General features: G+C 41.2%; 1 protein-coding gene across 3 annotated transcripts; it reads right to left on the bottom strand.

The window, feature by feature from the left end:
• Nucleotides 1-26: 26 nt before the first annotated feature.
• LOC101062902 (serine/threonine-protein kinase BRSK2-like) lies at nucleotides 27-22,277 on the bottom strand. 3 transcript variants are annotated; one of them, XM_011603677.2, is made up of 20 exons: nucleotides 20,993-22,277; nucleotides 20,567-20,661; nucleotides 18,497-18,582; nucleotides 17,874-18,014; nucleotides 17,217-17,333; nucleotides 17,008-17,041; nucleotides 16,871-16,939; nucleotides 16,501-16,647; nucleotides 14,246-14,277; nucleotides 13,888-14,052; nucleotides 12,489-12,586; nucleotides 11,170-11,320; nucleotides 10,966-11,026; nucleotides 8,963-9,569; nucleotides 7,714-7,762; nucleotides 7,242-7,365; nucleotides 7,038-7,139; nucleotides 5,542-5,650; nucleotides 4,099-4,188; nucleotides 27-4,021 (listed from the first exon to the last, which is right to left on the bottom strand). In XM_011603677.2, exons 1-20 carry the CDS (start codon nucleotides 21,078-21,080, stop codon nucleotides 3,798-3,800), a joined length of 2,589 nt encoding a protein of 862 aa, XP_011601979.2. In that variant the 5' UTR covers nucleotides 21,081-22,277; the 3' UTR covers nucleotides 27-3,797. The 3 variants fall into 3 exon arrangements, with proteins under 3 accessions (XP_011601979.2, XP_029691852.1, XP_029691853.1); XM_029835992.1 differs by having other exon boundaries at nucleotides 8,963-9,233; nucleotides 20,993-22,275; XM_029835993.1 differs by lacking the exon at nucleotides 18,497-18,582 and having other exon boundaries at nucleotides 20,993-21,026.
• Between the last annotated feature and the right edge of the window lie 601 nt (nucleotides 22,278-22,878).

Raw genomic sequence — 22,878 nt, 5'->3', positions numbered from 1 at the left:
CCTACCCACCCCACACACCTAATTTTGAATGTTTCCTGATGTCATACATTTCTGAAGCACAAATAATAACAGTTATAAAGGGGGAAAAAATTGAAAGAAACCTGCTGCATGAGGTGGAGGCTCACAAGAGGGATATTTGTAAACATTGGTGTGAGGCTGGTTTGGGTGTTGAAGAATATGTGGCGAGACAAGAGATTATGGTTTTATAACTACAATGTCAACAAATAATAGTGAAAGCTATATAGATATGGATGTTGTACAATGAAGACAGTCAAAGTATCGCATTGAGTATAGAGTGTATGAAATGTGAAAGAGAAGGGAGTGATTATATATGGGTGGGTGACATAATTGTATGTGCATTTGGGATGGGCATGGAGATACAAAAGAGAAGGTAGGTGGGGTACAGAGAGGTGAAAGGAGAAGGAGAGAGGTGACAAGGAGGGAGACTTCTTTCAATAATAGTTTGTCATTAGGTGCATTTACTCAAAAGTAAAGCAGGAACAGCCAGTTTTTCTTCTTCCACTCCTGGATGCTCAGCAAATGTTTCAGGTAATGTTTAACCTTTGCCTTGATTCAAAAGTTGTCTTTTAACTTGACTGCTTACAACATAAAATACAATTGAATATTATGAATTGAGCTTACTGAGTCATTATGCAACCCTGTGGAGGTGAAGAGTGTCCAAGGTTTTTTAGAACCATTCAGAAACCAAGCTGAAAGCTCACCTGCTGGCCATGATTATCAGATTAATAAGGTTTTGTAATTTTGTGTAAACAGAGCACGTAGTCCGAACTAGGCTTTGGAATTGTACGGTTTGCCTATCATAGCAGCGCAATGGCCAGTACAACAAGTGTTACAAGTGTTGGCTTTTGCAAATAAACAGGAATGTTTTGCATGAAATGTGCTTGGTAAGAAAATACATTTGTGTTTGCAGTCACTGCTCATGAAATATTCAGCTCAAATTGTCTATGCAGTCCCACAACTGCCATTTGAGCTAAACACAAGATAATGGGAACATGCTGACATTGAACAGAAACAATATTCGCCATGTTCGTGTTCCTGTTGGCTATCTCTAAACAAAGGTGCAAGTCTGACAAGTAGATGTCAGCTTTGTTCCCATAAATCAAGGAAAACATTGCATATTTGACCTGATGAAAAGCACCAGCTGAAATTTCCTCAAGATTGCCTGGGGGAAAAAAAACCCCACCTGTCATAAAGGTTCATTTTAATAACAATAACAAACATCTAAAGATGTTTAACCCCAGCAAGGAGTTTTTTTTTACCCATTTGTGACATTGTTTGTAACTTTCCACAAAAATTAACATATTCACGAAACATACCAAACGTGGCTCTTAACCGAATTTAAATTGAAAACATTCTGTTAGTGATCCAGATTACTAGAAGAAATATGGGGAGACTTACAACTTCCTAAGACTTCAGAGAAGTACAAATATGCTGTGAGGGATTGTTCAGCATTGGTAAAGGTTTGCTCTTGTACATTGTGCAACAAACAGGGTGGAACACACACCATCACAGCCATGCCCACAGCAACTCATGTATGCACATTATTTGCACAAACACAAGAAATGCTCAGCAGCTAACACCGAGGAGGAAGACAATGCTGCACTGTTGAGTTAGGAATGTTAAAGAAGGGGAGTTTTCCACATTAAAAAAAGTGTTTTCTATTCTTTGCTAGAAAATGGAAAATATGAACAAATACATTCCAAATAAATAAATAAAATAATTCAATACATTTCCATTACTTTTAGTTCTGAACATTCAAACAGTTAGAGCTGAACTCTATTAGGCTGCTAGCAAACATTAAAAAGTTAAACCAAAATAGTGCAGGACCAGCCTAAACGCACTTCTTTCCACTGCATGGCACCTGTCCGACTGGCCTTGTGTTATGTGCTACAGGTATGGTGGACGTCCCACGTGTCTTGGTCATGGGAACAGAACACAATGTAAGAATGTCGCAGTATTACAACTCAGGTTAATTAAACACTTCATTATATTGCACTATTTACTTCATGTTAACTAGCAAGCTGAGGCCTCCACATCCAAACATGGACAATAGGTTTTCCCTAAAACCCTGTTCCAGCCTTGAGACTTCAGCCTCTTTTTACATTGTCTTGTCACTATGAAAATCGCACATTAAATCAAAAAGGGCTCTCATCCCTACTGTGATTTTACTACATATCTGTGTATCTTTTTTAGAGAGTAACCACGAGTAGCACCACGGTCAGCAAAGTAGGCGTCATGCAGTGGAAACAATGGAAAACATACCGAAAAATTAAAAAAAGCAAGGGTTAAGTTAATTTGTGTGGCTTTGTTTTCCTTTTCCTTTCTCATCTGTCTGTTTTTTGTCTCATAATGTATATGTCTACTCCTCAGTTTTCCCTTCAGAGAAATTACTTTTTATTTATTTATTTTTTTTAAAAAGCTATTACCTGCAGGGGAACAGGTGTAGACCAAGTCTGCTGCACAATATTGACACGATCATAAAATCATATAAAGAGTTATGAGACAATGTTAATCATTCATTTCTGCCCACTGGCTGCAACCCGTAACCAGGGATATTCTTTATAATGCAAAGTTGAAGGGATTTATCAATAAGATGAAGTGGAAACTGTAATTACATGGAAACTAAAGCTAATACATTATGGTGATTACTCGGTTTAAAGTTATCTACAGAGGGAGCTTTATCCTACTATAAGTAATTTAAACATTGAAATCAAACTGCTTATTTGTGTATTAGATTGGGACTGTTACGCAGCCAGCAGGTGGAAAGAGGAACTACAACGTCTTTATTGTAAACGTGCCATATGAGTGTAAGCTGAAATTTAGACTGGGACTAATCTATTTGATCTTCTAGCTGTTCCTCATTTTATAGAGCTGTAATTTGTAAGACATTCTATCAGTGGACTAGTGTCCTCACAATATGTGGAAATCAATCTAGTAAACCACTGTTTCTCCACCATTAAAGGCAATATGGTATCATAGCTTCATCAGAATTATGGGACTTGATGCTGCTCGTACATCGAAAAAAGCAATTTTTTTTAGATATTCACCTTATAATGACATTATGTGCCTGATTTTTATCCACATCCATCATTCAGCGACCTTTCTCCTTTCGTCTTTAATTGTTAAAGAACTGTTTTGCTAATTGTTCAACGGCATTTGAAGAAGTATAAAGCACAAACCCTTCAAAACAAATGACGTTGGTCTGAAAAGCCTCCTTTAGCTCTTTTCTTTGAGAACGCTTGTCTTCAGTAGCAGTGAGGATAAAGAAAGGGCAACAGGCTTCCTGTGTTGTGACTCAGATGATGCTGAAGAGACCTGAAGATTCTGACTGACAGCTCAGAATTTTTTTTTTTTTTTTTTTAAATGGAGGTGATTTGTTGAGATCGATGTCTTCCGTGTGCTTTCCTGTTGTGGTGGAGCCAGTCATCTCTGCATTTCCTTGGTGCTCAACTTTTTTCCCTGGTAAATCTTTGCCCATTTTTTCCTGATAAAGTCTGACTTTTTTGAGGGGGGGATCTTGCCGTGGTCTTCCATCCAGGGTGAAGCTGCCATTGAATGCTAAGATCAGCTCGACCTGTTTCAGAAGACTCAACATTTCTGCTAAAATCCACCCTCTGCAGGAAAGTCCTCGTGTCAGAAATTCAAACAAAAACCTTGTCCCGTTGCTTTGGAATAATAGCAGTAAGCAAAGTGAAAAGTGAGGAAGAAGGAAAGGAAAGAATGTGGGAAGGATTTGAGATAGGAAGAGGCCAGGGTGGGGAGCTTTACATTCTTTTTCACTGATGAGACTGCGTCCCGTTGGACGTCGAGAGGAGTCTGGTGTTGTCTTTTGCTGAACCTTGTCTTTTTAGGACTGTCTCACTGCTGCTGCCACCACTGCCTCCTCCTCCCCCGTCCACCGCACGCTCTTTCTCCCCGTGCTCGGATCCGCTCTCAGAACGTCGGGAATTCTGACGCGATGGGGTGCTGGGCTGGCGTGAAAGCTGACCGTTCTTCTCATCTGAGGTCAATACAAGCAAAAGAAGAAATGAAATGATGGGGAGATGTGCTAGTCTCAGTCTTGGCTGTTTTACCTACCAGCCAGTGCCTGCACAGAAGGCTGATCGTGAGTGCTCAAGAGTTGTGCCTGAATGGTTTCCACCACTCTCCTGAATCTGCGACTGGGGCCTGATCGGAAAAAGAGGAACATGGGTCGTGTACGTGTGACGTGTAAACTAATACAGAAAAATAATATAATGATAGATAGATAGATAGATAGATAGATAGACAGATAGATAGATAGATAGATAGATAGATAGATAGATAGATAGATAGATAGATAGATAGATAGATAGATAGCGCATAACCTCAGAAAAGTTAAACCTTAATAAACAAAGAATTGTCCATATTTTTGAGCTTCCTTTGTCTTCCTAGTAAATTCCCAAAGTGTTTTGCTTTTGCAAAAACATTATTTTTCAAATGCACAATTAATTTTTGTCACTCGCCAGCAGCAATAACAATCACTGTGACTTTAGGCTCAAATTAACTTTTACCCATTTTAATGGCCATCGACAGCATTAACTACCTTTCTAGAATGTAGAATCTAAATGTTCCATGATAGCATACAAATTAAAATGATACATAGGTCTGGCATTAATGCATTGCCCCAATGTGAAGAGTTCATGGTTTCATACTTTCAGCTCATAATCCAAAAACTGACTGTTTTGGCCTTAGAAAGGTTGTTATTTTTACATAACTGCCCCCAGAAACTGATTTTTATGTTGACACTTGACAGGGAAATAAAATTAACAGGCGAACCATTTTGTCCCAAAAAATGTGAAGTAAAATTCCGGGATCATTTACACGAGGAAACAGAAGAACTGGTTAAAGCAGCACTGATATGCATCTCACTTTCAAGATGTATGTTTTCCTACTAATGTACAATAACTTATTCACCCATCAAATTCAATCCTTTGTAATGTTCAGCTATGTCTCCCCCCATTATCGGGCCAATGACGCTCATCTGTGTGACTGCATCATTCGCTGGATCAAAAATCTTTTGATTCACATGTGAGGGTTATAAAGCTATACGCAACCATTCACACTTGGGATTTCTTTTTTTTTTAAAACAAAAAAAATTGATTTTGCAAAATTCAACGAATATGTTTTATTGTTATGCCTCTGTTGGAAGTGACTTTGCAGAGAAATATATGCAACTTTTTTGGGGGGGGTGGTCACAATACAATAATAAATTTGAACATAGTTCTCACACAAGAGTGGTGATTTTTTTTCCTGCTAAATTGGAACTAAGCCTTAAAACTAGGCTAAGTAGATCCAATTTGCTTGCTTCATGTCAGGGTGGCCTACAAAATTTTTGTTTGGGCCCATGGAAGCTGTTTGATAAAACCAATCTTAGCCCACATTACCAACAGAAATCACAAGTACCAGGACAGCTGTATTAAATTGTTATAAACAACTTGCTAACAGGTTATTTGATACCACTATACACTCAGTGTGTGTCAGTGTGCCTAGCCATGTTACCTGTTATTAGAGTGAAAGTGACACTGTAGATGCCAATCTCTCTTCTTCCTTCTTTCTCTGCTCGTTCCCTCTGTCTCTCCCGGTCTCCCTCTGAAAAAGCAATATCCACCTATGAAAGGAGAGAGGGTCATAACCAGGGAGGCTTAATTGAGAGTTTATTAAAGTTCCCACAGACATCCGCCCGGACACCCGCACAAACAGAGACAAAAACTGGTCAATGCAAGTAGAGCCATCATTAAATAACATGTATATTTAAACATGTCATGTAATATTGTAGTGTGTTTTATGACAAAAGCAAAACACAAAGCAATACGATTATTATAGGTGGTCTGTTGGGAGGAAATTGAAAGTCCTGGGTGATCTTTCAGGAGGCTTCATGACCTGGCCCCTTTCCAACATGAAAAATTTGTCTCTCATCGCGAATGAACTGCGAGATATTGAGGCAGCAACCTTTACGTGATTTAAAGTGAGTAATCCACCCTTTTCCAACAGAGAACCCTGTCCTCAGACTAATGACGAGGTACCATGGTGTAATGGACAACCAACTTGGCTGTACCATGTCAAGTTGAACCATGTGGAGAGGTTATTGAGTAGTGGAAAAGCACCTTAAAAGGCACTGATCTTCAGCCTAGTCACATCACACTCAGCACCAAACTGTTCCAGTGTGGACAGGGAAGGAAAACAGACCTCTTCTGCCATTGCTCCCATATACATACTGCACACACTCCACAGAATATATAGAGGAACACACTTGTAAACTCACTGAGCAAATTTCCAGGTATAGAGCTCATCCAGGGATCAGATGGTAAATTTCCATTGATCCTCTTTGAGCATAATTAACAATTAGTCTCCTTCCCCACTAGAGAGGTGACATATCATGTCATATTAGTCAATTTTAGCAGATAATAATTGGACAAAGCCACAAAAGCCCCTCTGATTCCTCCATTGAACCCATTAGTAGATGGACCCTTGACCCTGTGTTGTAAGGAGCCTGACCAAGGCCCAAAGCATTTTTAGCTATTCACAGGCAGACTCTCTGCCCATGCCTGGCTCTAGAGGGGACCAGTTGGGCAGAGTGCACTGACTGAACCTTTTTATGTCTTTTCACCGGGGTCTTGTTGAAGTAAATCTAGTCTGAACCTTTATCCACAACCAGTTAATCTTGAGAGACCCTGCCAGAGGCAAACTGCCTCCTTTACTCCGGCTCCTAGCATCCTTGGGGCACTCAAACTCCTTCACCATAATTACGTGGCAGTTTATGATCATCATGTCAACATATATTTACGTTATCTTGAGTAAATGAATTGTATGTGGTGGTAAACTGTAGAATACCAGAACAAGAGAGGAAAAGTAGCACTTTTAGCTTGTTTTCTATATTTTTGTCAGTATTAGATATGAACTCTTTTTGCATTTCTAAATATTTATTATCATCCTTAAGTCAGAAGTTAAACTCTTTCCGGGCTATTACGGTTAACAAAACCTAAACTAAACAGTACCTGGAATTTGACAGGCTTCTGGAAGACAGACGGGCCACCAGAAGATTTATATTCTGCCCGGAAACTGTTTTGGGACAAAACGCTGTGGCTGAGGGACGGGATCTGGAGAGTAACACATGTGATACTTGGTGAGAACGACGAAATGGGATCATTTTGAAGTACATTATGCTTTGGAATTCTTATTTTTAGCCTGATTGTACTCACAGAGAGAAATGCTTGAACAATGTCAGCCTTGATAGAGCTAAGGGGTTTGTCTCGTATCAGAACAAAGATCTGCTCCTCTTTCTCCAAACTGATGAAGTTCCCAAACCAGGACCTTTTAGCCAGTCTGCAAAGGGACCAGTGAATAATTTACAGATTAGCCCTGGTTGGACATAAGAACAAAACCAGAACAGTCCCTGATAACACCAAAATTATTTATCATCATCAGAAACTGTAACTAACTAACCTGTATAATAGTATACTAGTACGTAGTAATATCCAATTTAGCGGCATCTAATGGCGAGGCAGGTAACAAAATATGCAATTCCTAATCTTCAATTAATTCTGGTTGAGTAATACTATCTCTTTACAATAACAGCATTTTACTCTTCCTAAATCAGTGGACAATGTCAAGACTGAAGCAAATGCATGCATTTTCCTTGAGATTTTCCCACAGAGTTTGTTTTGGACTTACTCTGGGCTGGACTCTGGAGTCAAACTGGACATATCCTCTGATGTGGGAACTTGAGAGAAAGAGAGAGAAGGCATGAGTGTCAAAGAGAAAAGGTGATGAATCTTAATGATGTGTTTTAATTGCTTTAATTACAAAGGATCACATAATCAGGCATTGTTTCACATGGCTGAAAGCTGCAGGCTGAGATCTGTGGGTGTTTCCTGGTAATGACAGACTCTATTTTTAACTGACTGTCTGACTGTTTAAACACAATGTTGACCAAACTACTATTTTTGTGAGTCTCAGCCATTGTGAGTCATAAATCAAAGCATTCTGAATGTTAAAAAAGCAGTGCCTTTCTTTTTTATTACTATTCATTTGTAATGTTTTACATGCACCAAACTTGCTCCTCTTGAGGGGTAGAGGATTTGACTGCAACTGTCCTGCTTAAAATGTGCAAAGTCAGACTAACTCCTCTAACAAGCACAACAGCTTCTCAGTGATAAACAACTGAGACTCCCTCTATATCAGTGGTAGCCCAGTAGGGAAGCAAATGTAATGTCTATGTAATGTCACAGATTGGTTGACCAATTACTGTTTGTCAAAAAATAAAGCTGTGTCTGTTGTCATTCCATCAGATGGCAGAACAGCTTTCTTTATAAACTACCAGACTTCCAAACTCAATTTCCTCGTGTAAACTGACATATCAAAACAGGATGCTTGAGAAGGTTCCTTCCTGGTATCTCTACTTCTTAAAGGAAATGCATTCACTAACTAGTAGTTTATCATTGTTTTTACATGAAATTGAGCATCCCGGTTTTTATACGATTTTGTTTTTTGGTATCCTGTTTCAGCAAAGCAAAGCAAAGCAAAATCTTCAAAGCAAACATGGCGTCGGCAAACGGAGCGGCATATTTTTGGAGCTTCGAGGAGCATCATCTGTCTATAATGAAGATCAAAATGCTGACCTATTATGTCAGGGTTGAATAGACTGAAGGATGCTGGTTTCCCAGCACGTGTGTTGACGCTAAATTCTTATTTTGCTATCAATAACTTAAATTGCCATAAGTTGCAATGTGATATTAACATTTAAAAGTGCAAACCCCTCAAGAAGCCTCAGTGGTCTCACTTTGACAGATGTAAAAAAAAAAGTCTATCTAAAGAACTGACGACATAGTAATATTGTGATTTCTATATAATATATATATAGAAAAGACAACATAGTAATATTGTGATCATGTTGAACAAGGAATTTCGGAAAATTTGTCACCTTGCAATTTACGCCGATGGAAACGTGGTGAGCCAAGGAGGTTGTTTTTGAATGAGTTGAGCCTTGTCCTCCAGTGGCCCGAGCTTGAGGCGGCCAAACCCGGGCTGCCTGGGCTGGAGGGTGGGGTCAGTGACAATGAAGCCCCGCCTCCTCCATCAACTCTGGATGAAGAGGACGAAGAAGAAGAGGGAGGGGTTGTGGAGGAAGAATACTGGACTTGGTGTACAGGTGTACCCAGTGGGGTGGGCAGCGGGGAGCCCTGCGGCGTGACCTGTGACACAGGAGGAGGTGTGGCAGAGGAGTTAGAGGGTGAGTGGACATTCTTAGACTTGAACACAGATGGCGAAGGAAAGTTGAAAAAGCGTGGAATGGGTGAGAGAAGTGGCGAGGGGGAGGGGGAAGGAGAGCGTGGAGTCTGGAGGGGGAGGGACTTCATGGAGTGGAGCTGTGGCCGCTCGGTCGGGCCTTTTGAGGGAAGGGTCTGGGTTTTTGGGTCAGGTGCCGGGCGGGTCGGCCGTGAGGTGGTGGCGGTTCCTGATTTGGGGTCTTTTGAGGAGGATGTGGAGGATGAGGTGACTTCTGATTGGCTGAATGTGAAGACCGGGCTCTGATGACAGATAGAGAGGGATGGGGAGAGGGAGGGAAAGAAGGATGGAGAGATGAGAGAAAGCAATGGGGATGAGTAACGGTTGATTCGAAAAAAAAACAACAGAGTCATCGAATAGAAGATGGATCCTGTTACCTAGTGCACCCCTGAGCCTGAGGCAATACTGTGCGTACAAAATGTTAATGTGCAAGTATGACAATGTGGCAGCATGATGGATGGCTGGAAGTGATAAAGCCAGTAAGAGCTATCAGCAAAAAAGCACTGCAGGAAATTTGGTTTTGTAGAGTCGATGGCTAAGACTGATACATATATATTGAGGCTGCTGGCATTTGTCATTTAATATGTTTGTGTTCAATAACAAACGACCCGATAAGACAGACAACATGCTCATGTTTATGCATAATGCTTGAAATAATCTGCATTTCTATCATAACCAATGACTGAAAGGGAGAAACCAACACTTGAGATATATTTGCTACCACACTTACCAATACCCTGTGGAGAAACACATCTAAAAGGTCAAACATCAGCAAATTAGAAACACTTTCATCAAACACACGCTAGCAAATCAAGCCACACTGCAAGGTGACGAGGAAGAACATTCGGAATGCCTCGTGTCCCACTAGAATATACATTATTTTTAGTCAGTTACTGGGATCGTGGGCATGTCTTTGCTGTTGGATCCACAGCTGTTGGATAAGTTAAATCTGTTTCATGCCACTATATCATGGGGCTACTTTGACAGCTACAACTTTAACAGGCAGCTCTTCTGATCCAAACCCTACTAATGAGAACTAAGCCAAGGTCATGCCACATCTATTGAGTTATCGGTGCATTTTAAGATTGAATCTAAAGGGGAAAAACACATTCTTTTAATCAGGAAGACCTTAACCCAAGACCACCTACTGAGTTTACTTTACATCCACATATCACACAGATAGCCAGTAAAGTTAACCAAACAGTCTGTATTGCCGTGGGACAGCAGTTGGCTGAAAAGCGAGTACAGGCCTTTCAAATGAAATACCTGTCAAAGATTATCTTTCTTATAGAGCCAGGAAAGAATTCAAATGCATGATTGCAGATGTGATGTCAGTATTGCACATCCATACAATGTACGATCAATGTCATCATCAGGTCTACCAAACTTCTCTTTGTTAATCCCTAATTGATGCTCTTGCGTGTAAGCATAAAAAAATGAAAGATATGGCTTTTTATTGTGAGCACCTGACAGGTTTGAGACAGGTGCCAGTGTAAACAGCTGGCCTGATCTATCACATCTCCAGAAACTGCTGTCTGTTAGCTGTGCAGTGCTTGAAATAATTCACATGATCATGCAATTACAATGAATCAATAATATGTATCTTAAAATGAAAAAAAGTAGAAATTATATTCTTACCCTGGGACTGCTGAGGGGACTAGAGGACAGACCTGTGGATGCTCCGCTAACCGAACGAGACCTGTTGCCAACACCAAGGAACAAGTTTCATTGTCAGGCTTAATAAGTAAACAGTGAGATTACAGCTTGTTGGTGGTGAATAGAACTTTGTTATCTTTGTGGTATATCAATGCCCCCTGATGATGTTTCTTTATCAAAACATACCTCTGGTTGTGCACGCTGGCGTCCAAGGCCCTGCGGGGTGGGGTAGGAGACCCCTGTTCTGTGACACTAAGGACTTCCAAACTTTTTCTCTCTGGACGACAGCGGCCGTGACGTGTCAGCATGGGCGAGTCCACCCGTTTCCGAGGGGGGTCTTGGAAATCAAAAGTTGATAAAAGAAACCGTTTTGTTGTATGTTCATACGTTTGTGATGTAAAGACAAATATGTCTTGTTTTTAAAAGGAAAAGTAGCCTAATATTTCTCTTTTTTTCCCTTCTTGACTTCTTTATGCTAGCATTCTTATTCAGGGCCACGGGGAGGGAGCTGGAGTCTATCCTGGTTGCATATGGACAAAGACAGGGTCCACCCCTGAAGGAGTCGCCAGCTCATCAGTGACCCGATATAAGGAAACCTGCTTTTTCTGCAATGAGGCTTGAATTAAGAATCCACTGCTCCTCACCCCCTCTGCTACAGACTGAGCTAACTCCGCACGGCAACCTTTTATCTTAGAAAATGTATATGTGTGTGTGTAGGTCTGCACATCCAGAATACATAAAATGAACTCCAATATTCCAAAACTGCCCCCTGGACTCTGTGGAGGAACTGGGCAACAGGGCCATGCTAAGGCACAGACACCCTTTTTACTGCTCTCCATGTCTGTTCAATGGGACTATGTATATATGGAGCTATGGGCATGTACGTATATACAGTATGTATAGATATGTAGATGCATTGATGGGTGATTGTACACCCACACACACACCTTGCCATTTACAGTTATTTCTCCTTTTTTCACTGACCAACTTCCCCCACATGTACATACCCTTCATAATTTCCATATATCTTTAAAAAATATTTTTCATATTCAGTACTTTACATGTATGTGATGGTATTTCCCTTTTATGCTGCAATAAAGTGCAAATTTCTCGATTGCGAGACTATTAAAGTTTTTTCTTATCTTAATGCATCTTATTACCACAACTACTGCTATGACTAATAATAATAATGAAACAGGAAAAAACAGAATTTTTTGGCTCAAATCCCATTAAATATCTACTTTTCTTTATTTGATATAACTAGCTTGTTTGTGATAAAGCCTCTGCTCTATTACTCAACTAAACTCAAAAACAGGTATAAAGGTATAAATGTCTCCATAATGAAGTGGAATGGAAGATGAAAACAGTTGTATTTGTAAAGAGCCACAACATCCTGTCACTCAGTGGGTTTACCCGACCCCTAAAACAATCACAATTAAAGTGATGGCACTTTTAGAATTCAAATGTTCAAACCAAAGATCAGGTGCAAAAGCAGTAAAGCTAACCTATGTCGTTTCTGGGTGGCAGATCCTCGTCTTCACAGCTGGGGTATCGCTCTTTCCTGTCCAACAGGAGGTAGTAGATCATTTTCTCTTGGTTTTCCCTGCCGAGCAGGACACAAAATGAGATGGGCCAAGAGAAGAGAGTGTGAGAAGACATGGACGTGACCACTGTGATAGCCGATCTGACTCCATCCTGCCTAATTCACCAGTAACCATTGCAAGATAATATTCTGTTAAAGAGTCTCAAGCATGAAAGGAAGTCCAAGCCAGGTTTCTCATCATGGTTCACCCCACTGCTGTGATGCCAGATCAACGATTTAAACAGAAGTAACGATATGAACAAATATTGAAACTGACGTCATTAGGAAAGAATATAATAAAATTATTTCTGAATTCTTCTAGGACCAAAACTGTGATTAATTATTACACTTGTACATTGTTCATGCTTGCTTAATATATATAATATAACATATATATTATATAACATGCTACTGTAATGTACAGCCCTGAGTTGCATTAAATGAAATGTCCTTCTTTTTATTCTTCATTTCCACTTCATTCATCGAACTGCCTTTGCATTACGAGGTGTGGACAGCTCAATTAGTAGTAACTATAGGCCCTTTGTGTTTAATCTGTGTGCTCCACTGTAAAAAAAAAAAAAAAAAAACCTTCACTAGTTTAGGTGAAGAGGTGTGGGGCCATAGGCAAGGCTGGAAAGGAGGAGAAAAGGAGCCATTCTTTGTAATGCCCCTGTTGTTCCTGCCATGCCAGGCAGATTAATTAGGATTCCACAATGAGACAATAAGCACAAAGGAGAAGAAGGTATTCTGACAGGGAAATCAAAGATGTACACACAGTTACACAATTATTTTTACAGTGGAGCTATTTGTCTGTATTATGTAACTGTTAAAAATTAAGCAGATTTAATCAACTCTGACTGGTGCTTGAGTTTGCAACCAGAGGGGATAAGGGCTCTAATGCACCAGTAAACGGCAGAGTGCACAATCTCTCCTTCAGTACTCACAATTAAAGTATTATTTAAAAAAAAATAAAAATGGAGCATTATATTTGGAGAATGTTAGACATTTAAGTGCTGTGCTCACTTAAACCACTCGACCTCTGCGCCCCACTATAACCAGTCCATCCAGTACTATAGACAGATGTTCATCAGCAGCATAGTAAATTCAGCAACACTGACGTACATGTGAGATATGAGTGAGTGACACTGTTGCAGTGGGGGTTGTTGAACATCATCTACTATGCTTCTCCTGGGGGAACACAAGATAACCTGTAGCTTAAAATGCTAAACATCTATCATCCCTGTCTTGCCTTCTGCAGTGTTGCACACTGAAATGAAATTGTCTATTCAAAGCAGAAAAAGTTGAATAGGGAATGCACTCACTCCTCCCGTGTAAGGTCCTGTTTGAGCTTCACCTGATCCCTGAAGCACCCTAATGAGTACATGCTTTCCAAAACGTCAGGGTCCAGTTCTGTTAGGGACAGGATCCTTTTCAGACACACTCGGCGAGGGGGGGCCTGCTCAGGGCACGGCTCATTACGACCGCCCCTGATGGGAAAGTGTATTAAATTAAGTGCAATTGTCAACTTAAAGCAATAAGAGAAAGAACATTAAAAGGCCAATGGTGTGGGGTTTCAAATGAAAGATTGGCAGATATAGATATTTGCAGAAAGCTTGAGAAAAAAGGAGTATTTATGGGAGTGGAACTCAAGAAAATTAAGTGGAAATGTGATGTACTTACTGGTACCATGGATGCTTCTGTATTTCGTCCAGCTGCAAATAATAGAAACAAAAGATGGCATTATTACATAACATTATTACAGCCATTAAAATGCTGCTTGCTAATCTAAATACCCTTGTGCTAAAAATAATCCACTGACTTTTAGCTAACACTGTAGCCTGCAGGGAAGATGCATTCACCAAAGGACTTCATCGGAGGATTCGTCCCTCATTTGTCATGAACATGCTAATGGCATTAGCACGTTATTGAAATTAGCCTGTTTCACATGTTATGATGACTCATTCACACAAGGCATTCCCTGATGTCTGTAGCTTAATCCAATACACCACATTCTATTATGGGGGTGACCAATTCTTTTTTTTTTTTTTAAAGTAAAATAGTTATTTTGTTGCATTTGAATTTTCCATAACCAAGCAGTCTGAATATACTTAGAAGCTGCACTGAAATGCTTCCTGGTGAGGCAGCTGGTTCCCATGCAGGCAGCTACCAGACAGAGAGACAATCTGACCTGGTTTCAGGCTCCATTAATCAACAGCTCATCAGGCAAAGCCACAGCTTTGATTACATCTGTTGTAGCCGAGGGACCAGGCTTTTCCCCCTATTTTACAGCATGTAGGGGATGTAGAGCAATTCAGACAGTAAAATCATCTACACTCCAAATGTCTTCTGTATCCCCGCCTCTCTTTGTTGTCTTATAAACACTTGAAGCTGTTGCCCATTTGTCCCATCCTGTCTGGGATATTTGACCTATCTGAACACAGACACCAATGTGTATATCATGCTTTTAATATTTAATAATCATTTATTGCTGTAATATTTTTGAGACAGCCGTCGCTTCCTCCTTTTAGCTGAACTGCTATCGGCTGACTGCTTTGAGCAGAGGAGAGAGTTGTGTTAAAAATGGGAAAGATATTCTTGCTTCACCCTCTATTAATCTTTAAAGCCACCTATGAAAGCACACAAGCCTGACCTATAGATCTTTTTTATTCATCTGTGTTGTATCTTAATTCAGTGTCTTCCAAATGTTCCCTCGTATTTGAGGAACGACCCATCCCCATTACGGCTGCCTTGGTTCAAGCCTGTAAGCTTAGCTTTTAGCCCCATCTTAATCTTGCGCTCTATAAAGTCTTGTCATAGTCAGTATCTCACATCTTGAAGCAAACCCTGAGGAGTAGTCCCCCCTCTCTTTACCTTACTTTTTATTCCTTTAAATGACCTCATCATACTTTATTTGCAGCTTAGACCAATCTATTGTAACGGGAGTGGCAATTCTGTCCCGTTCATCTCAACAAAAACATCAATATCCAAGGAACTAATAGTTTCCGCATCAGTTAATCTGATTACATGATTTTTTTAAAAAACATTTTCAGTACATCTTTTTCCAGTCAGCAGCCACAACAGCCCTTCTTACCTTTCTGTGTTTTTAAATTTTAGAGACCTTCAACACATTATCTTTAAGAAATTGAACAAAATTACAGCTATATACACTTTCCATCATTGCAGGCCTCTTAAAAATGGTAAAACATTAATCCGCCAATAAACAACTTTGCATGTTTTAATCTGACACAACACCAAAAGTTGCACGGCAACAAGCTGTTATATCATCTACTTTTTTTTAAATTAATGTGAATTATACTCAGGTTACAAATTAAATTTGTACCCATAGAAAAGATGTATTTTCTAAATGTTTTTCTTCCGTTTTGTATACAAGTGGACATGATGACGGCCCATCATTCATCTTTTTGCTGGAAAGCAAACTAAAATGCTCAGAGAAGCACCTCTCCAGGTCAGCTTATTCCCTCTGACATGTCCCCTGGCTGCATGTCCACATATTCATTGTGCATTCATGTATCCTGTTTTATTAATCAGTGTAAAAACAGTCATTTCTCCATTGTGGAAATAATAATTGAAAACAAAATCATTTGGTTAAATGGGTCTGGTAAATGGCAGGGGTTGGACGTGTGAAAGGTGTCTTGATACTCTATCCTTCCTGTAAGTAGTCCAGTTTAGAACATTCACTCGTCAGTGGATATGGACATTATTCATTATTATTGCTCAAAAGCATGTCCTGGGGGTTCCCCCTAAGACAGAGGACTGCAGTGTCCTCCAGTGGAGGGGTGTCAAAAATACAACCTGATTTTTCTGGTGCTCCTCCTAATTCAGACAGCAGTTATGTAGATAAATGTAAACCCCAAATGACTGAACAAAACGGGGTGGACGGGTTGATTCGGGGAGTCAATTTCCTCCATACTCACCGTAAGCCTCTTGTCAGACTTGACTTCTATCATTCCTTTCAGTAAATTCTGGCAGTCAGGAGGTATAAAGTGGGGCATATGAAACACGCCGCTCTTCACTTTCTCTAGAAGCTGCCGCAGGTTGTCGTGATCAAATGGTAAAGCTCCCTAAGAGCAGGGAAAAAAGAACAACATGTTTTAACAGGTTTAAGAGAAAAGGAGAAAATGTACTTACGTAAATTAAACATTACTGCTGCAAGGACCTTATTAGCGTAACGTAGCAGTGACACTGAAAACAGGGTCATTTATTAAACTTATCATCACTCATACTTAAAAAAGAGAAGCCGGGTTGGAATTTAAAGATTAAAATGAAGTATTCACAGCGTCTCACCACAAGAAGAGCAAAGAGGATGACCCCACAGCTCCAAACATCTGCCCTGCGGCCATCGTACTTTTCCCCCTGAACACAACGTCAAGTATTAGCATTTAACCCACTGCAGCTAGACTAGAGAGCTAACCTTTACCTACCCTTATGACCTCTGGGCAAGCATAATGTGGGGACCTACAAGTGAAGAGCAAGAGCGTTTGAAATTGTTCAAATAAAAGGAAGACCACCGCAGGGCGGTATAGAAAATGTTTATCTGTTAAGATTTCCACCTAAAAAATATACAAATGATCTTTGAATATACAGATGCTTAAAACTGGTGGAACTACAGATTTGACTACTGTCAACTCACCCGCAGCTTGTTTCCAACAGGCTATCGCCGACTTGCAGCGAGGCCATGCCGAAATCTGCTATCCTGATGTTGTTCTTCTCATCCAGGAGAAGATTCTCAGGTTTCAGGTCTCTGTGACTGGACACCAATGGAGATGATGAACAACATCAGGCCTTCCTGATCAAAAACTTCGACTGAATGTCAGATACACATTATAGTTATATTCTCACATGCAATAGTCACCATTCAGTGAAAAGCCTGTGGCTGTGATGGTAAGTAAATGCCATCCATCCATCTATTTGCACACAACCAGATTGAGTCCATATTCTTAATCTGGTTTTTACAATCAGTGAGCCAGAAAACATTAAAGTTTAGCAAAGGAGTGAAAGAACTCAAGAGAGAACTAGGCTAGACTTCATCAGTCACAAAGGTTCTGAAGCCAAATGAGTCCCAAATCTTAAAAAAAAACAAAACCTAAAGGTGGGTGTGGTCAGGACACAATTATCACCTACATCTGTACTACTTGCATTGGGGTTTATGGTTATGGAAAATTTAGGGAAACATGGGAATTATTCATCTGCATTAAGGACTGAAAACAGAAATGAAACAAATCATGTCAAAACAGCGACCTAGACCGACCGGAGTGCTTTTTTATGACGTCAGCGGCCTCACACGTACCAGATGGAGTGATTGTGGCAGAAATCAAGGGCGGAGATTATTTGTCTGAAGAATTTCCGAGCCTCTTTAGGGGTCAGCCGGCCTTTCTTGACTAAATAGTCAAATAACTCGCCACCAGACACGTGCTCCAATACCAGGTACCTGAGAGACGGCAGACAGATGGTAAGGCTTCACGATTCAAAAGACCAAAGGATTATTATGAGAAATTATGAGATTAACAGCAGCAACAAAGAAACTGGGGCAGACTACAGTTTATGGATTACACAGCAAATCACACATACAGTATGTAAAGTGCAATTTTTTAAACAAGCATTTTGAAAAGCTTTGCTTCCTGAGATCTACGCAGAACATTTGGGTTTTTTTCCTCCCTGTGAAATGTTAGTGTTTCGTGCCTGTTATTACTTTGGAACTAAAGTTCACATTCACTTTTACATACGTGCACACCCACAATCCTCCACCTCCCAGATCATGCCGGAATTAATGCAGTTATTTATTTATTTTTGCTTCCAAAAGTCTGTTTTGCTTTTCAACTCAAGGTTGCGTCTGCTCGGGCAGAGCTCCTGAGGCGGCGAGGAAAGACGAGAGTGAGTCAGCTGAAAGGAGGAAGATGAAGAGATACTCACAGGTATTTGTTATTCTCATAGACCTCATACAGCTTCAGAACGTGAGGATGCTCGATTAGTTTAAGAATAGCTATTTCTCTCTCCACCTGGACAGAGGGTGAACATGTGAGGAAAGAATGGAGAGAAACGATGGAGATTGAAATGTCAGACACAAGGGGGTGGTAAAGGAGGAGGGAGCAGGTACAGAGGAAGAGTGAGCGATAAGGTGAGGTAGGTAAAGCAACCATGCCATTTCAGAAACAGAAGATAAAGAAAGGCTGAAACAGGAAAAATATTCATGATAAAACTGCAGTTGCAGCTGTTGTCTTTGGGTTTAGTGGGTAAAATCTGCTCAATTACCTCTGGCCCTCCTCTAGCAACTACTAAAATACATGTATGGACTTACATTCTCAACTATATGATCAGGAACCCTAGAGTCATTTTCTTCTCAACCACCTGACTGATTGGACTGACAGTCAGTGTGCTTAAATCTCTCCAAATAGATGCTTTCCCAGCTTTCCTGCTCAAAATCTCTCTCTATTTTCCCTCCACCCCTTTATTCTCTTCTTGCGCTGCCTGCAGTTGCTGCAGTCTAACTGGGTGTATCCAAATCTCGCCCAATATGTATTTTAGGATTAAAAAGTGAGACGCTACGTGTAAATGCATAGCATGTCAGCTAGTGCAGCCAATCAATATTTTTATATAAGCCCAGCGATGCACCAGTAATGGAGGCCACCGTGGCTTCCTGGGCAAACACATCTCTATTCAGGGTCTGTCATCCATCCTCTTTACTGGGCTGTATAAAGTTAGAAAAATTGACTTTATTTTGAGGCAACTTAGCCTCGTCTCCTGTTCCCAGCTTTATGGGGACGGACTGTAAGTTTATTCAAAAGAGACAAGCAGTTAGACCAAGTTACCTTTTATCGTGAATGGGGTTTATATAATCTCATTTCTGCAGAAGCAGCTGTTTACATTATGGCTCAGTGGCCAGTCTGACACATGATACAGAGGAGGGAGGCACAACGGCGGCGTGGACTGAGGAGTGGATGGTCCAGTCACGTCATTATCACTCTGATTTAGGGTCTTTTGAGGTCTCTGGAACTGAAATGACATGCATCAGCCTGCATATAACAGGCCTGGCACCTCACTGTGTGCTGGTTCTAATGCTGGAAGAAAGGCAGCGCATCGTTTCCTGTTCCTGTTTACACTGGAAATGGGTCCTCGGGTCTTCCTGTCTCAGCCTAAGTAGGGTTAAATTATGTGACACCAGCGTGGAGGACAGCCACAAATTTTCAGATGCCAACAGTGTTTAAAATTCAGCAAAGAACCACTGACCCAATACAAACCCGACTCCACTGTAACCTAGTACGCATCCATCAGGGACAGGCCCTGTTCTGCTGGGCAGTGTCACTATGGAGGGTATCTGTTGCTCCCATACTGCTGATATTACGATACTGAATGCAGTACTTAAATGCTGCCAATAATTAGCTGGTTTATTTTTCCATCAGTTTCCTGGTTTGACTTCGGAATCAGGGGCCCGTACATGAGAGTCCTACAGCTGATTTACAGGATCAGAATTTCCTGCCATCCCTGACCACCTAAGGGAGCAACGCAAGCAGTTTGATAGACCGCAAAAAAACGTAGCACTCAAACGCTCCGTGCTGGGCAGCAGACAGCTAATCCCTATGGCCTACGCTTCCAGATTTTCCACACCTAACTGCGCAAAATATACTAGTAACATGTCTAGACACGTGGGAGAAATGTTGAGCATTACAACTGGCCAGTGCTGTAACTTTTCCCATTATTCCATTTGACACCACTATGTGCACCAGCAAGATCCACATGTTTTAATATCTTTGAACTGTATTGAATACCTTTAAAGACTCCACAAAATATTACTGGGGAGCAAAAATTGGATTTCTCTATAGAAATAAATGATCTGGGATTAACTGATATCTAGTGATAATTCAAATACTGGCATATTTTAAGATGCATTTTAAAAGGACATTCCAGTATTACAGAGGAAACCGTAACATAAATATCACGAGAGTGTGTATACCGCCATTACAGATGCGAACTTAAATAGTTTACCTTCATCAGAACTGACTCAGAGAGCTTCTCTCTGTTGACAATCTTTATGGCCACCTTCTGTCCTGTTATACAGTGGACGCCTAACTTCACCAGGCCTGGAGGAGGGAGAGAGAACATCAGAACTCCTCGTGCAGTGTGAAGAAAAAAAAAACAGGAAGGAGGGGATGTCATCAATTATTCAAAAAGCCTTCCTGACAGTGTCACACACACTGTCCAAACTAAGCTCTTAAAAAATATAAAATAAAAATTACAACTTGCGTTAAGAGGGCTGCTGTGATCCGTTCCCCCTCCCCTAATACTAAAAAAATAACACATCTTTTAAGAAGTATGTATTAGAATAAAACCACGACAATAAGAGGACTAAGAGGGATGAGGATTAAAGCTGTATCATGATTCCGGATTCGGGAATCAGCTCCAGGCTCCTACCTGTCTGCCCCTTCCCAAGGGTCTTCTCCAGCCGGTAAGGCCCCACATACTGGCTGGACTGGCCCACTGTCAGCTCCTTGCTGCTCATTCTGCTGAAATCCTGCTCTAAAATATAAAGAAGGCTGATCAAGACAGCGGCCGCTCCTGCTCGGTGCGCAGCGCCGTAACGCACATCACAGGCGGCGGCGAGGAGGAGACTGAGGGACGAGATCGGTCGTGATCTAAAGCCGGGCCCTGCAGGATACTCCCATACACTTGCTCGTCATGCGGTCCCGTTCCCGGCGTGTCCAGTCCCAAGTTGAAAAGATAAGGCTTGCTTCTCCAGCGTCAGAACGCACGATACAACATGTTTTACGGGAGAGAAAAAGGAGGACGCTGGTGCCAGTGACCGGAGGAAACTTATCACACTAAAGCTGCTATAAATAACACCAGATTCAGAGCTGATTGATCCAGCGTTGGGGGAAAGAGAGATCTCATTCAGAGCAGGGCAGGGACATTTGCACCAGATTGATTTCTGCAAGAGTGGAGTCTCAAATATCCCAAGTGCTGAATGCCCTGATTCAATCCCGGCTCGGATCGATATCCGGGGACCCCCCCGTTCCCCTCTTTCTCATCCCTGCTGATATAGCCCGAAGACGTTTCCACGGTCCTTACGAGTCTCCACGCCGGGTTCCCGCTGGCTCTCGACGCGCCTTTGCCCCCGCAGACAGTCCGGATAATAATCTTTTTATCACAACGGCATCGGCCAGAAGAATGGCTTTTCCAATATCCGGTGCACACTTTGGCTTACCCCTCCCCGGCCTTGCATCAGGAAATCGAGGGAGAGGAGGGTGGGTGTGGGGAAGCGGATCCCAAATAAATAAATAAATAAATGAATGAAAGGCAAACAGCTTTTCGGAGTGACGGGAGGCGGAATAGTGCGGACGCGCCTGTGCAGGCTCAGCGCTCGGCCGGCCGATCGCTGCCGTTTCTACAACACAGCAGCATCCTCGGCTGGCCTTTCTTCCAGAGTCTCCGTGCGCATCTCCTCCCTCCGTTAATCTGTTGCCTTCCGCCGGACAAAAACAAAAGGGAGACAACGCGGGGAAGCGGACAGGACGGCCTGACAGAGACTAAGCTTCTGCGCCCAAGAAACTTTCCCACCTCAGCCACTCGGATGGTCTCCTCCTAATATCCTCCTGGCTTCTCTCTGTTTTCTTTTTCTTTTTTTACCCTCAACTCTCACGCACTCCGACTCCCTCCACCTCCTCCTCCCTGTCTTCCTCCATAGGCCAGCATCAGCATCCGGGTTCCGCTTTCTCTCGTCCCCACCTCTCCCCTCCCTGTCTCTCTGTCGCCCCCACCTCGTTTTTAAGTTCTCCATCACAACACCAAGTGCATCGTGGTCCAGTTCAGAGAAGAATGAATGAAACACATGCAGATCGCACAAATACAAATCCTCAAACCATATTTATTCACAACAGAGCTTGGAAAACATCTGAATTACTCATAATTAAATTTGAATCTTTGTCACCATGTTTTTACTGCTCACAAAATAAGAGAAATTTCCAAAAAGAGTCACTGAATGAAATATTTTTGATTTTCCTGTACACCATATAAAGCTAACCAAATAAGTTGGTTAAATCTATATCTAAAAATCTATAAATTCTATTTTTCTAGGGCTCAAAGTTAGTCATCATTAAAGATGCTGCTAAAACTATTCCACTTGTAAACCAACACATATTTATTATTGGCACATCCCCAAATTAAGATCCAATTTTCAGAGACATACTGCAGTTACCGTCTGATTGATGGATTTGCATGCTGCCTTGCTTGTTATGTCATATTCTAATAAATAAAATTAAAAACCTTATGTCCTGATTCAAACACGCAATTGATTTATGCAT

This window comes from Takifugu rubripes, chromosome 5, assembly GCF_901000725.2.
Source record: "Takifugu rubripes chromosome 5, fTakRub1.2, whole genome shotgun sequence".
Lineage (NCBI taxonomy): Eukaryota > Metazoa > Chordata > Actinopteri > Tetraodontiformes > Tetraodontidae > Takifugu > Takifugu rubripes.
Note: the sequence above shows the minus strand (reverse complement) of the source record. Positions and strands in the feature narration are given on the sequence as shown.